The following is a 13345-nucleotide window of genomic DNA, read 5'->3' on the forward strand; positions in this document are numbered from 1 at the left end:
GCTATAGGGCTATGATAGAAGTCGAGTGATGGACGGTCACTCGCGAGAAATAGGTGATGATTATAATATTACTACTATCACATGGATTCAGTGATGGATAATAATTGGAGACCGGACAAGAAGTGGGAAAATGGATTTTTTATTGGAGGATTGGTGGGTGCAACAGGGCATGGCTTTGGATGCGCGTTTCCCGCCTGTGTCGGTTAAGGACCGCACCGTTAGTAGCGATGTGGCAAGTTTGAAGGTACCGAACACATAATAGGGGCCTCAGTTATAGTTGACCATGAAGCTAAGTAATTTCCTATGACTCAGGGTCTCTAAAAAGTTTTTTGGAGTGTTACACTAACTATTCGAGGAGTTGTTAGGAGGCGAGGAATGTCCATGGACCAAACTTATGAGGGGGCTCGTCGCCGCTCGGCGGGACAGGCCTCATAGGGTGGGTTCCCCGGGATGGTCTGGTCGCTTTCAGACCTGGGTCGTACGAGAGGAAAGGTAGCCTTGTACTTGCTCCTTCGAGAAGTACGGGCGTGTGTTTAGGATTGTCCAGCTGGATATACATCGATTGCAATCGCCGCCCTCCTCGGATATGGATACCACTTGTCGCACTACTACTATCGTAGTTAATGTAACTGGAACATGGAGATGATGAGGATACTGTTGGATCAAAAAATATAATCTGATTGCTTACCACATGTTTGAAAGTAGATCATGTGCTTATCTAGAATGGTTAAGTAATGAACTTGATGTGACTGCTAAAACTTTGAATATAAGGGTGCACTATTAGTAATGCTTCTCTACAAAAACAAAGAAACAACTAGCTAAATAGCCCCCTATATATCCTTGAGAGTCGGGAGACTACTCCTACCTAGTTGGATAAGTCTTGTGGAGTACATTGTGTACTTAGGGTTTTATTTCCCCTGTTGTAGATAACAAGTGGATGCTGGAGCTAACAGTTGTTGTGTGTGGATACCTCCTGATGGGCTCAGCGAGGCTTCCTTTATCGTCGCGATTGTAGAAGTTTTATTCTTATATTCCTACTTCTGCATCAGCACTCAAAATTGTTAACTTTTGCTGCTTTTGTAAAATGATCTTTCTTCCGCTGTTTTTACAAAATCTATTTTAACTCTGATTTTATGTAATCTTGTGATGTATGAAATGGTTAATAAATGATGTAAGCTTTATTCACTTGTTTATGATCCTGATGAAAACATGGATTTTGAGTTCTCCCATGGGGTGTGCTCGACAGACTACTGGGTTTAACTTGGTCTCTTGTGTACTTAGTGTCAAATGGCTGACAAGTACACTCAGGATTAGGTTAAATTGGACGGTTCTGCCATAATCCTAGTGATTGGGAGTCAACTAAATCATGAGAAAAAGAGATAATATCCATAAGCTTGGACATGGCGACTTAACTTTGAGATTTGGATGACCCTTGGGCCACCAAGGTCATGTTTGGGCCTTGATCTTCCTTGCTTCTTAGTGAAAAAGATGGATTTGGCCTTCTCATGATTTTTCTTGCAAAAATCAAAATCATAGAAACTCCATGAGAGAGAAATTGAAGAGATGCATGAGATGATTGAACAAGAGATGGCTTTAGAGTTACACTTGAGATGATGGAGCATCTAGGAATCTTCATAAAAAATGTAGATGTGGATGAAGATCTCCACCTTCATCTTGAGATGGTGATGCATGAGCACTTCTTGATCTTCTTCCTCTTCTTTTTCTTTTTCTTTCTCTCCCTTCTCTTTTTCATTTCCTTTCTCTCTAGATCATCTTGTTCTTTCACTTTGAGAAGAGAGAGGGAGAGTGGGGAATGAATGGGTGTGTGAGAGAGTGAGTGGGAGTGAGCTAGTTATGCTGGTTTTACTCTCTAGCTTGTGCTGACAAGTGGGGCCAAGAAGGACGAGAGGAAGACAACTCATCCAAACTGAATCGATCTGCTGAATAAGTGATCCTGCAGACGGTCCGTCGGATCACCGGATGGTTCGAGAGATTAGTGAATTTGAGAAATTCAATTTACAGAGAAGGGTTTGATCTTCGAATGGTGATGAGAGTTCCTTGGCTAAGAGGGCCTGTGCAAGGTCATCAAGCAACTTGAGATAAATTGGGTCAAAGCTATGGGCCGAGATTCAGAGAGAGGCCGGTGAGAGTCTCAGGGTATTAAGGATGGTTTTTGAAAAAGTTTTATTTGGAATGGTTGTTGGGTCGTGACACGGTAGGCCTGACAGGATGTGCTTGGGCACGACGACAACCTCAGTAGACTCACGCGCGAGCAACACTACGCCAGGCCTAGGAGAAGATGAGGCACCATGCATGGACCGCCCGATAAGTGCCCAGGTGCTAGAGGTAGTATTGGAGGATGGATTAGGTAGATGATGCTCAAGGTCCATAGGACCGTGATAGTACATTGTGAGAAAGGAAAACAAGCAAGGGCAATTGAGTCTTTTCACATGTCTCTTCGACCGCATTTGGTAGACCTCCCATGCTAGCAGCCTGACATGATGTTCTAACTCAACAAAAATAATTATAAGGTCAGTCTCAATGGGAGTTTTATCAAAGTTTTATAGTCATTAAGGGTTTGTTTGGATGGTGCCTCCCCGGCAACCATTTGGACTGCAGGCAAATAAAATCCTACGCATGGGACTGCACGCATGTGGCAGGCAAGTTTCCAGGGTACTAAGCAAATATATGCCCTAAATATGTTGATGCGACACCATATTGATGAAAAAAGAGATAATAAAAGTTTTATGGGAGCTGAAAGAGTTTCATGGAAACGAAACCCTTCTGCACTATTTCCAAAATGTGTTGGAAACTGGGACAGAAAATTCCCGCTGAGACTAGCCTAAAAAAAGTGGTAATATATAAATTAAAATATCTTGTTAGTTTCTTCTCCCTCTCTCCCATTGTATAATTATGCAAAGGACGTGTTCTAGTAGTGTTTTTTTCAGCTAATTAATTGCAGTTAAATGTTATTTTAATTTATTCTCTCTTTATTTAAATTACGTGAAATGTCATTGTAGCTTCTCTGAGCAAATTTGATTCAGCAAATTTTTGGATCCGAGCCCAAAGTAATTGGAACTTGGCAGCCTGGGCCCGGGCTGCGGCATGCGGCCCTGCGGGGGATCATCTCGCCAGAGTCATCTCCGACTCGCCTCCCGCCGGCCGGACGCTCGAACCCCATGCCGTCCGCCGGCCTGCGGAGTTTACGCCTCCCACGGGGCACGGACGCTCTCTCGGTGCGTCCGATGCGCCGTTCTCTCTCTCGTGCCTGCTCACCCGTCGCCTGGAACTTGCAGCAATGAGTCAGTGACTGCATCCGCCGCCACTCGCGCCAGCATCCGCCGCCGTCTTATCAATCACCCCGCTCGAGTAGTCGAGTTGGCTCCCTCCAATCCCAGGTTTGCCTCTCATATCCATATCCCCCACTATTTCCAATATGCGCTTCCAATCCTTCCAGACTGCTGGTAAATTTGGCGTCCAACAGGTGGCGCATTGTTTGTTGCGCTGCCATAGAAACCAGGGATAATTTCGTTGCAAAGAGGTATTTGGACAGTTACGGTAGCGCTACACACTTAATCCACCCCTTTTGCGAGTCTATATGGCTTCACACATTGGAGCTAGGATGGATCTCCACCGGATGTATCCTGTTCGTCTGAAATATGTTCCATGTTCCGCTGCTATTCTCATGGCACTTTTCTGTGCTGAAATAATGAAATTGCAGTGGCTTAACTGTTATAGGATTATAATTTCTATTGGTAAAATTGTAAAAGTCAAATAATAGAAGTTTGTAGTTAGGCCCCGTTTAGATCCAAAAATTTTTGGGTTTTGGGTATTGTAGCACTTTCGTTTTTATTTGGTAATTAGTGTATAATTATAGACTAATTAGGTTTAAAAGTTTCGTCTCGCGATTTCTCGTCCAATTGTGCAATTAGTTTTTTTTTCGTCTACATTTAGTACTACATGCATGTGCCGCAAGATTCGATGTGACGGGTACTGCGCAAAAATTTTTGGTTTTTGGGGTGAACTAAACGGGGCCTTAATTACACTGTGGTAGATGAGCAATCGAGCATAATGATTGCTGAGCATTGCTCTGTAGACTGTACTCACCCAGCCTGAACTCTGAAACATTGTAATGGAGTTTTACTATGAATGCTATAGCTAATTTGCAGGACTATGAGTTAATGAATTCTCCCTCCAGAAGTTGTTTTAGAAATACCAGTTCTAGGGCTACGCTGGCATCTTGAATGCCCTGCAAGATTTGAAGTATTTGCCGCATGGTTGGCCTGTGAGCCTCATTGTTCTGAATGCACCAGCATGCAACCTTGCATGTTCTCTCTAGCTCTTGAAAATTCACGTCATTTAGTTTGTGATCCAAAATTTCAGAAATGTCACCGTCACATATCCTTTTGTGGCTCACACTGGAAAGTACCTTATGGTTCCATTCTCCATCAAGTCTGAATTCCTTCTGCCTGGAATTATCTCAAATAGCATCATTCCATAGCTGTAGACATCTGCTTTTGGCGTTACGGGAAGACCTCCAATCCATTCTGGTGCAAGATACCATATTGTTCTCTCTCTCTCTCTCTCTCACACACACACATGCAGGAGAGCTGTCTATTGTTATATTAAGAAGAAAAAATGGGCAAGAACCCTTACAAAACACACCCACACCCACACAACCAAGAAACTAGGTAGACATACGCACCTGTTACCTCTCATAGTTGTCAAGGCCCTGCTAAATTGTCGATCCATAAGCTTTGCCAAACCAAAGTCAGCCAGTTTTGGACTGAAGTCTGCATCAAGAAGTACAGTTTCAGGCTTTATGCCACAAATGTATAATGTACTCCTGGCATTCATCATGTTGATAAGTAATCCCTTTGCAACACCTAGACTAGGAATCTTGTGTTCCAATACAATATCTTCTGATCGTTGAAATGATGAGCATCTAGAGATTCATTCACCATAAAAGTCATACACCAACAGAGAACAGACTTTCGTCTCCTCTCAAGCAGAACCCACTGAGGAGGACTAGATTATTATGGTAAATTATCCCTAAAGCCCTCATCTCAGTGTGAATATTGTTTTCTCCTTTTTTCATGCTTTGAAGCTTCTTAACAGCTATTAGTTTGTAGTCTGGGAGCAATCCTTTGAATACTGAACCAAAGCTATGTTGCCCCAGATTATCTGTGCAGCGCTGTAAAAAAAGAATAATCATAGACGATGAGAGAGTCATTATCTGAGAAAGTCTTTTTAGATGAAGTATTTTGAAACATCTTAACTGTTATGCTGAGACCACATAGTGCCGTAAAAATACTACCCAGCACTGCAATCAACACAATAAGCCTCACACGGTGTGCCTTCTTTTCACTATCTTGAATTAGAGGATCAGATGCTGCAAGACATATATAAATATCTAAACCATCAGTATTACCATTGTATAATTGTTTGAAATCACATAGTTCACTATTCCAGATATTGCACTCTTGTTTGTGCGCATATGCAATGCAAGGCTCAGGCATATATATCTGCATATTCCATGCTTTGGACTTTTAGTTTTACTGGGTTCCGTGAAAATTTGATGTTGGTGATCTTGAAAAATGAATCACTCTCTTTCATGTCAGTTGATTTATTTGAGTCAGCACATTGGTATTTGTTTGCGTGAAACATACTTGACTCCATGCTCGAAGATCCAAACTTCTTGAGGAAGCGGGTCTAAAACCTGGCAAGCAGAAGCATTGTTTATCAGAACCTGTCCTGCAGACTCCACAAGGCCCACATACATAATATACATCACATAGAGCTGCAGGAAAACACCATTCTAATACCCATTCCTCTGAATCATTGGACCATGTTTGACGTTGTAGTTGACCATCAATGCTTAGAATTATTCTTGTGATTATTGACACATTCTTCATGGCCCACCTAAACTTAAGCTCGCGACTGTTGTTAATGAAATCATATCTGTAGTCACTCTTACTGGCATTCCAGGGATGGATGCCTGTCCAGTTCCCAGATTGCCAGTAAACTTCTGAGTGATTCCATATTGAGACATATTGGTTCATTGTGATTAGATCTGCATGAAAGGAGAAAGGGCCTCTCCGCTCACTACCGTGTCTACTGGATGATCAAAGCTTTGCCAGAAAATATCAGAAGAGTTGTATTGATCTCTCAGGATAAGATTTCCAGTATCAAGGAAACTGCAATGGTAGATCTGCTGAGCTTCCTTGTGCTATTTCATGACCATATGGGTGCTCCTAGAGAGCTGAGGACTAGATTTCCATCCATAGATATTGTAAGTTCTGGAAATGAAGCATTTGAGACAGCTATATCCCAATTGGCCACCCAAACAATAGTCATCTTTGAAATAGTTCTGAACCAGATACCAGCATAAAAGTTTCCATTATTACCTGGAGAGAAGAATCCCAGCTCAAAACTCTCTTATTTTGACACTACAGTTATATCATGCTAAAGAGGTTGGGTCCTGGAGATTGTATCAGTCGCACCAAATGTAATTGCGCAAAGATGGAGAAGAAAATGGGAAAAAGCAAAGGAAGGATGTGTCCTTCTGGGGAAAGCCATCACTTTGTACGAAAGTGGTGGATGTCTGGTGTTCAGGTTTATGCACCAGGAAGTTATATGCTGGAGAAGCAAAGTGTGCTTTGATGTCACTCGCAGCGTAGTTATTTTATTTTGGTGAAAATAGCATTTCCTTTCCAACTATGATGTCTTATGCACATTGGTAAAAGTGACATGAGTTCACCTTTTTTTAATAAGAAAAGCATGTTTTTGTAATCTGACTATTCTAAGGTGTGACTGCCATACCTGATCAGATAGTAGTATATCTTCCTTTAAGTTGCAATATTGTCTATGCCTCCAATAAGCTAGAAGATGTTAATAGTACCAACGTGATTAGTATAAACAAGAAGCCTGTTAATGTTATAGATACATGGGACTAGATTCCTGTCATTTCAGTGATGGTCTTTCACTTATTATGCTACTACGACTTTATTGGATGGAGTCACATGGGATTCTTAATGCATTAAACTTCTAATTACTGTATCATATCTTTGGGTACTCCATCTAATTAGTTAGTGGAAAAGCTAAAAATCTGAAGTGTGCATAACCATAATCATGGATAAGATAATTAATCAGTAACTAGTTCCTTGTTTATTTAGTTGAGTAGAAACTGCTTTGTACCGTGCTCTGGTTTAGACTGCATTTTTTTTCCATATCTCCTAATATTTTGTCCTGGTCCCCATGGTATCGATAGTTAGAGACAGTCGGAAACCATTGTCTGTCAAACTCAAGGAAGTTTTCTTTGAGCATGTTCTTTACCAATGTCTAAGAGATCTTGGAAGCAGTGGTTTGTTGTGTCCACCGCTGTATTCAGAAAAGGGTTTTGGGTGTTTCTCTCATTGTTCCATGCCTGCAACCTACTAGCTCTTGATCTGAAGTCCAGAATAACTTGACCAAATCTTCGTCTCTCTCTGAATGATCCCATGACTCTACATACATCTTGAAACTACTCGATATGCAATACTTTAAAGCATTAGCATAGTAACACCGGAACCATTGTGAGTAGTGCAAGAGTGATTTTGTCATTTATGGACACCACCCTTATAATGATGACAGGCTATGACTATTCAGCCCCTGTTGGAAATAGAAAATCTTCAGTTAACAGATACATGTCCAAGTTACAGATGTAGTCTTTTTTTTTTTTGCCCTCACTTAGCTGGCTATCAACTTGATATTTTACATTTAGTAAGAGAAAATGGGGAATCTTGCATGTGTAATGTAAATGCAACAATAGTACCTTTCTTGTATTGGTTATGACATTCTGCACTAAATTTACAGTACTGAAGCATAGCGCGATACAAAAGCTGAGCATATTAGGTTCTAATCATGTACAGCTTTACTCGTACTCTTCAAGTATTGCCCTAACAAATTCCTGGTCACTTGATTTATGGACTTTGGAGATGTGAACTGCCTGAAGTAGCACTGCGCGTCTGGGAAGTTGTCATGCTGTTCTGTGTCTGGGAAGTCTGACTTGAAGATATATCTGAAAAGAAGTTTATAGCATCAGGGCTTTCGCCAAGAACTCTCAATGACCTTGGAACAGGAGGCATGTTAACGTCAAGGAATCCCTCGAGGATTTGAACAATCTGACCAGTCGTAGGTCTAGCAGTTTCGTCATCTTGGATGCACCAACAGGCAACCTTACAAGCTCTTGTGAGTTCATCAACATTTGCTTCTCCATTCAGCTTGGGGTCCAACAAGGTCCGCACATCTCCTTCATGAAGCTTGCTTGCAGCCAAGGTTGGGAAAAAGGTGGATCCATGCTGTTCTCCGTGACCAGCATTTCTCCTGCCTGATATGAGTTCGAAGAGCATCATGCCATAGCTAAAGACATCTGCCTTTGCTGTTATTGCCACACCACTGATCCATTCAGGTGCAAGGTAACCCCTTGTTCCTCTCATTGTTGTCAATACACGGCTGAAGTCTCTGCCTAAGAGCTTTGCTAGACCAAAATCAGCCACTTTAGGCACAAAGGACTCATCCAAGAGTATGTTTTCTGGCTTGACATCACAGTGTATAATGCAATCCCTACATTTTTCATGCAGGTAATTTAAGCCCCTTGCTGTTCCAAGTGCTATTTGGTACCTGGTAGCCCAGCTCAGTGCTGTTGTCTCACCAGAGAATAGCTGCAGGTCCAGGGAGCCCTTTGGCATGAACTCATACACAAGCAGCCTCCGCGATCCTTCTGAGCAAAATCCAAGGAGGCGGACCAAATTAACATGCTGTATTGTGCCAATGGTGCTCACCTCAGCACGAAATTGCTTCTCCCCTTGCTGAACTCCATCGAGCCTCTTCACAGCAATGGCTGTTGAATCTGGGAGCTTCCCTTTGAACACTGAGCCAAAGGCACCTCCACCCAGCCTCTCTGAGAAGTTGTTAGTGACATGCTGCAGATCACTATACCTAAAGGCAATCATTGTGCCCCCAGCAGTCTTGGATATCCTGAGAGTCCTTTCTCGGCGGTATTTCTGAAATAGAAAGTATGACACAATAGAAAGGACTATTAAAACTGCAGCAACTCCACCAACTACTGCACCAATGATCACTGTCTTGCTCTTTTTGGCGTCTGGCAGCTCAGAAGCTGCAAGCCTGAGGAAGAGTGTGCCTCCTCCATTTCCGCTGTATTGATCCTGAAGGTTAATCAGATCCCCATGCCAAACAAAGCAGCCACTACTGTTATAAGTATATGCATTACAAGAGCAATTGTTCAGACAAGCCACTTGACAGTCTTGAGAGCTCGCCGCCACAGCAGTCTGAGCATTATCAGGTAGCCTCACACTTTCCATGGTATAGAACTTATCAGGCCGAGCCTGTGCAGAGCTTGAATTGGTCTGGCACTGCAGTGGTACTCTCCTTTTGCACCCGCCACTGTAATCCTGGAGGTCCCAATCACTCTGAACCTTCTGGCCGAACCCTCTGATGCAGTTGCAGAATGGCAGTGCATTGAGGTTGCAGCTACCATAGGCCCCACAAAGCGCGTACACCTCACACTGTGTCCTTGGCTGGGACCAGAACAAGATCCATGACTGGGAGGCAGCCACCCATGTCAGCTGCTTTATCTGCCCATCCACATCGATGATGAACCTCGAGATGATGTTGTTGTCCTTCATTGAGTAGATGAAGTAGCTCTCGGTGGCATTGTTGATGAACTGGAAGTCATAGTTGTAACCAGAGGTCATCTCTGGCACAAGGCTAAAGATGTTTCCATTCCATGGACCACTGGTCCAGTATGTTATGGAATCATTCCACTGAATGAAGTATTGCGTTGTGCCTCTTGGATCCAACTCCAGTGAGAACGGCCCAGGAAAGGGGTTGGCAGTGTTACTCCATGGAACAAGCCGCTGGCTCACACCAGTGGTCTTGTTCAGTCCAAGCTTGCCCCCAGGAAGCCAGGTGTTTGTGGGATGATCTATGCTTCGCCAGTAAACCATGGATGAATTGGTGGCATCTGTGAGGTCGAGGCTACCGCTGTCCTGGAGGACAGCGATGGTGGAATTGGAGCTAATACTTATGTTCGTCGACCACAGCTGCTGATTCTTGGATTGGAGGACGAGGTTGCCGTCGCTGCCGATGGTCAAGGCAGCAGTGGTTGGGTCAGCCACCGGCACATCGGGGTTGACCATCCACACTGTCGTCTGCAGTGGTATGTTGCTGTACCATATGGCGATGTAGTAGTTGCTGGGATTGGAGGAGGTGGTGGTACCTTGGGGTGGGGTGTAGAAGCCCAAGGTGAACTTGTTGCCCTTGGACACAATCTTCTGCGCGCCGGACAAGGGTGTGGAGGAGTCGATGGTGTCGATGGCTGCACAGAGAAGGATCTGGCCGAGTAGGAGCGGTAGAAGGAAGAAGACAGGAGCCATGGATGGGAGCTCGGTGGAGCAGCCAGGGCTGGGACTCGGGGGAGAGGAGTCTGGACTTCTGGAGTAATTGGTTGCGGTGGTAGTTGGATACAGAGGTTTTGATAAACAGCAAGGCGCCATGTTGCGGTGGTAGTTGGATACAGAGGTTTTAATAAACAGCAAGGCGCCATGTTCGCTTGGCTTATAAGCCGTACTTTTTCAGCCAACAAACAGTATTTTTCTCTCACAACAAATCTGCCAACAGTACTTTCATCCATGGCTTATCAGCCAAGTGAACAGGGCAAAAAGGTGCCGTATTTGACCTGGTGCTATGCTTTTTGACAGGTACACTCCCAATGCCCTTCTGGTGTGGGGAATATAGATCGATTAACATAATTCCAATCTCGCGCTGAAAATGATTACACAAGAAGATGAATTCTAGGTAAGAAAGGTGTTCTTCGATTTTTATGTCTGCTGAAAACTCGCCGGTCATTTTAATTGATTTTTGCAGCCTATTCAGCTGGTTTGTTGTGCAGTGGAACACGGCACACATTATTCTCATGATAGTATTTTTCTTGATTCATACCTGTGAACAGAAACGCTAGTATCTGTTATGTGATGCTGACCGTTGGTTGAAATTATTTTTTAGGAAAGAAAAGAGCAAATGGTGTAAAGGCAGAGGAGAACGTGTTGCTGATTTGTTGTGGCGGCTGGCGGCTAAAGAGCCAGAGCGCAGGGTTGACTTGGACTAGTTTAACAGGACGGTCGTTCGCGGCCAATCATTCAGGACTTCGTCATCGTGTCCTGCTAATACTTTGCTAAGGTCAGGTGTTCACTGCTGATTATTCAATCTTTGATCTGGTCACCTCCTTACTGTTGAACAATCTTGGTGTAAGGGTTTTCCTGCTTTCTCTGATGAGGTCTTCTAGAATGGCACGGTCGGACAAGCCCAGAGAACACGTTGAGTACCAGTACCAGGGCTTTGGCCTTTGGGTGCCTGTCTCTGTGCAATGCTAATGCTGTCATTTGTCACATGATACCGGTGTCGTTCATTGCCATCGATTAAGAGATGCTGTTTGTGAGACTGAGGCACTGACGAATGTGTTACGTTCTAGTTTTTGGCCGTGGTCTGGGCTCTTTTGTCCTTCAACCGAGGAGATATTTTGGTGGTGTATATATATAGGAATACATGTACAGAGATGAGATGGTTTCGCGGGCCCAAACGAGTTTGGCGATTATTGACAGTCTGGTCGCAATTAACCCCTAGAATACCCGTAGGGCTCCTCCAGAGAACCACCGTCCACGTCACTCCCATTTCCATCCTTCGTGAAGCCGGTTCCGCCGGGAGCGGCTTCTCAAACTTCTCGTGTGATTCTCCGGCTACTCTGCTGCATCTCCCGCTTCTCATCTGAATCCAGAGAAAGAAATATATATGCCGGCTTCTGCTTCTCTTCCCCACGCTTCTGCTTCTGAATCCTCATCCTCTTCTCTCTCCCTCTCCCTCTCTCCTGCGACACAGGCGGCCGCGACGGCGCCGTTGCCCCCCCCCCCCCCCTGCGGCGCACGGCACGGCGGCCACCCTCATTCTCCTCCACGCCCCTTCCTCCTCGTGCCGCAAGGGCGGGGTGACGGCAGGCCTCCTCGGGTGTTGCGCTGGTGCAGCGGCTCGTCGTCCCCAGCCACGACGAGCCCCCACGGCGACAGTCCTTGGGCACGACGCCGCGGCCAGGCCCTGCCGATGCTCTCCAGCGTGGCTCCCCCCTGATGTGGCATCGTCTCGCCAGGCGCCGCGTCTTCTTCTGTGCTCCATGAAACCCTAGGTGCCTGTCTCTTCCTCTCTCTCCCTCTCCCTCGCCCTGCAGTGATTTTGGCTGATAGTTTCACTGAGTTACTGTCTGAATCCATCAATTGCATGCTATTCTGGTCATCTGCAATTTAGACGCTATTCTGAGTTATAGGCAACACTGAATTTCTGTTAGTAAATACTAACCATGTACCAATTGGCACTGACTGTGTGTTTGCTTCATTGATTTGTGATATTGAGGTGCCTGATGTAGGACGATAGTTGAAGTGTTAATGGATCCAGAGATCAGGCTCTACACGTAATCACATTTACAAGGAATTGCAATATGTTAATCGGCTTGCTCAAACGAGTTACAAATTACACGTCATGTGCTGCTGCTTGCTTCCTTACTATGAAAAGTAAAACAGGAAGTGTTCGTAGCATTCTTAATTTCTTGCTCCACAAACCTGGTGTTACTACTTCACACTCTATTTATTGTGCCTTCAATTGAGCGCTTATGGTACTGATTCTAAAATTTTCAACCAACTTTGAGCTTGTGTGTCTCTGAAACATTGTTTTATTAATTGCCAACTGTTGCCATAACTGCAAACACATACATTTTTACATCCATAGTAGTTCAAATGAATTCTCCAGAAGCCTAGAGAGAAAATAATCATTATTTTGCGGTTGTTTATCATCTCTTAACACTCCCTTTGCAATCATAGATTTTAGCAGCTTGGTTTAGCTGCCCCTCTTGGTTTTCAGCTGGAGCCAAAAACCTGATTAGCAGAATTCTTAATCCCAATCGTACAGCTGTAGGTCTTTTAATCTATTTCCCTAATACTTTCTTTGTCCGGTCACTTCACCTAACAACAAGTGTACATGAAAGATAAGTTGCAGATTTATTGATATAATCTGTGGCGTAAGAGGAACCGCAATTCCTCATAGTATTTTTCTTTTTAAAAAATCAAACATAGATAATGGCTGTATGAATCTTACATCTTGTACTGTTACTTTTTCTGCCATTTCAGATCGTGTGTTGTTCTTAATTATTTTTCAACCTATAAATTAAACTTGCGTTCTCTGATGATGAAACCTATATTATGTTTAATCTATATATATTTGCCTATCGTTCTTTGTTTTAATT

General features: G+C 43.9%; 1 protein-coding gene and 1 long non-coding RNA gene across 2 annotated transcripts; one reads left to right on the plus strand and one right to left on the minus strand.

Annotated features, from left to right (window-relative positions):
• Positions 1–3107: 3107 nt before the first annotated feature.
• LOC136542440 (uncharacterized) lies at positions 3108–13343 on the plus strand. Its single transcript, XR_010780686.1, has 3 exons — positions 3108–3398; positions 10761–10857; positions 11065–13343. It is a non-coding gene; the product is annotated as an uncharacterized lncRNA (long non-coding RNA).
• On the minus strand, positions 4043–10645 carry LOC136542438 (G-type lectin S-receptor-like serine/threonine-protein kinase At2g19130). Its single transcript, XM_066534865.1, has one exon. The coding sequence runs from the start codon at positions 10554–10556 to the stop codon at positions 7962–7964; it is 2595 nt and encodes an 864-aa protein (XP_066390962.1). The 5' UTR covers positions 10557–10645; the 3' UTR covers positions 4043–7961.
• Positions 13344–13345: the final 2 nt, after the last annotated feature.

The sequence above is a fragment of the Miscanthus floridulus genome, chromosome 3 (assembly GCF_019320115.1).
Source record: "Miscanthus floridulus cultivar M001 chromosome 3, ASM1932011v1, whole genome shotgun sequence".
Classification (NCBI taxonomy): domain Eukaryota; kingdom Viridiplantae; phylum Streptophyta; class Magnoliopsida; order Poales; family Poaceae; genus Miscanthus; species Miscanthus floridulus.

Coding starts and splice junctions, on each gene's coding strand:
- LOC136542438 (XM_066534865.1), bottom strand. CDS start 10,556: ATGGCGCCTTGCTGTTTATCAAAACCTCTGTATCCAACTACCACCGCA.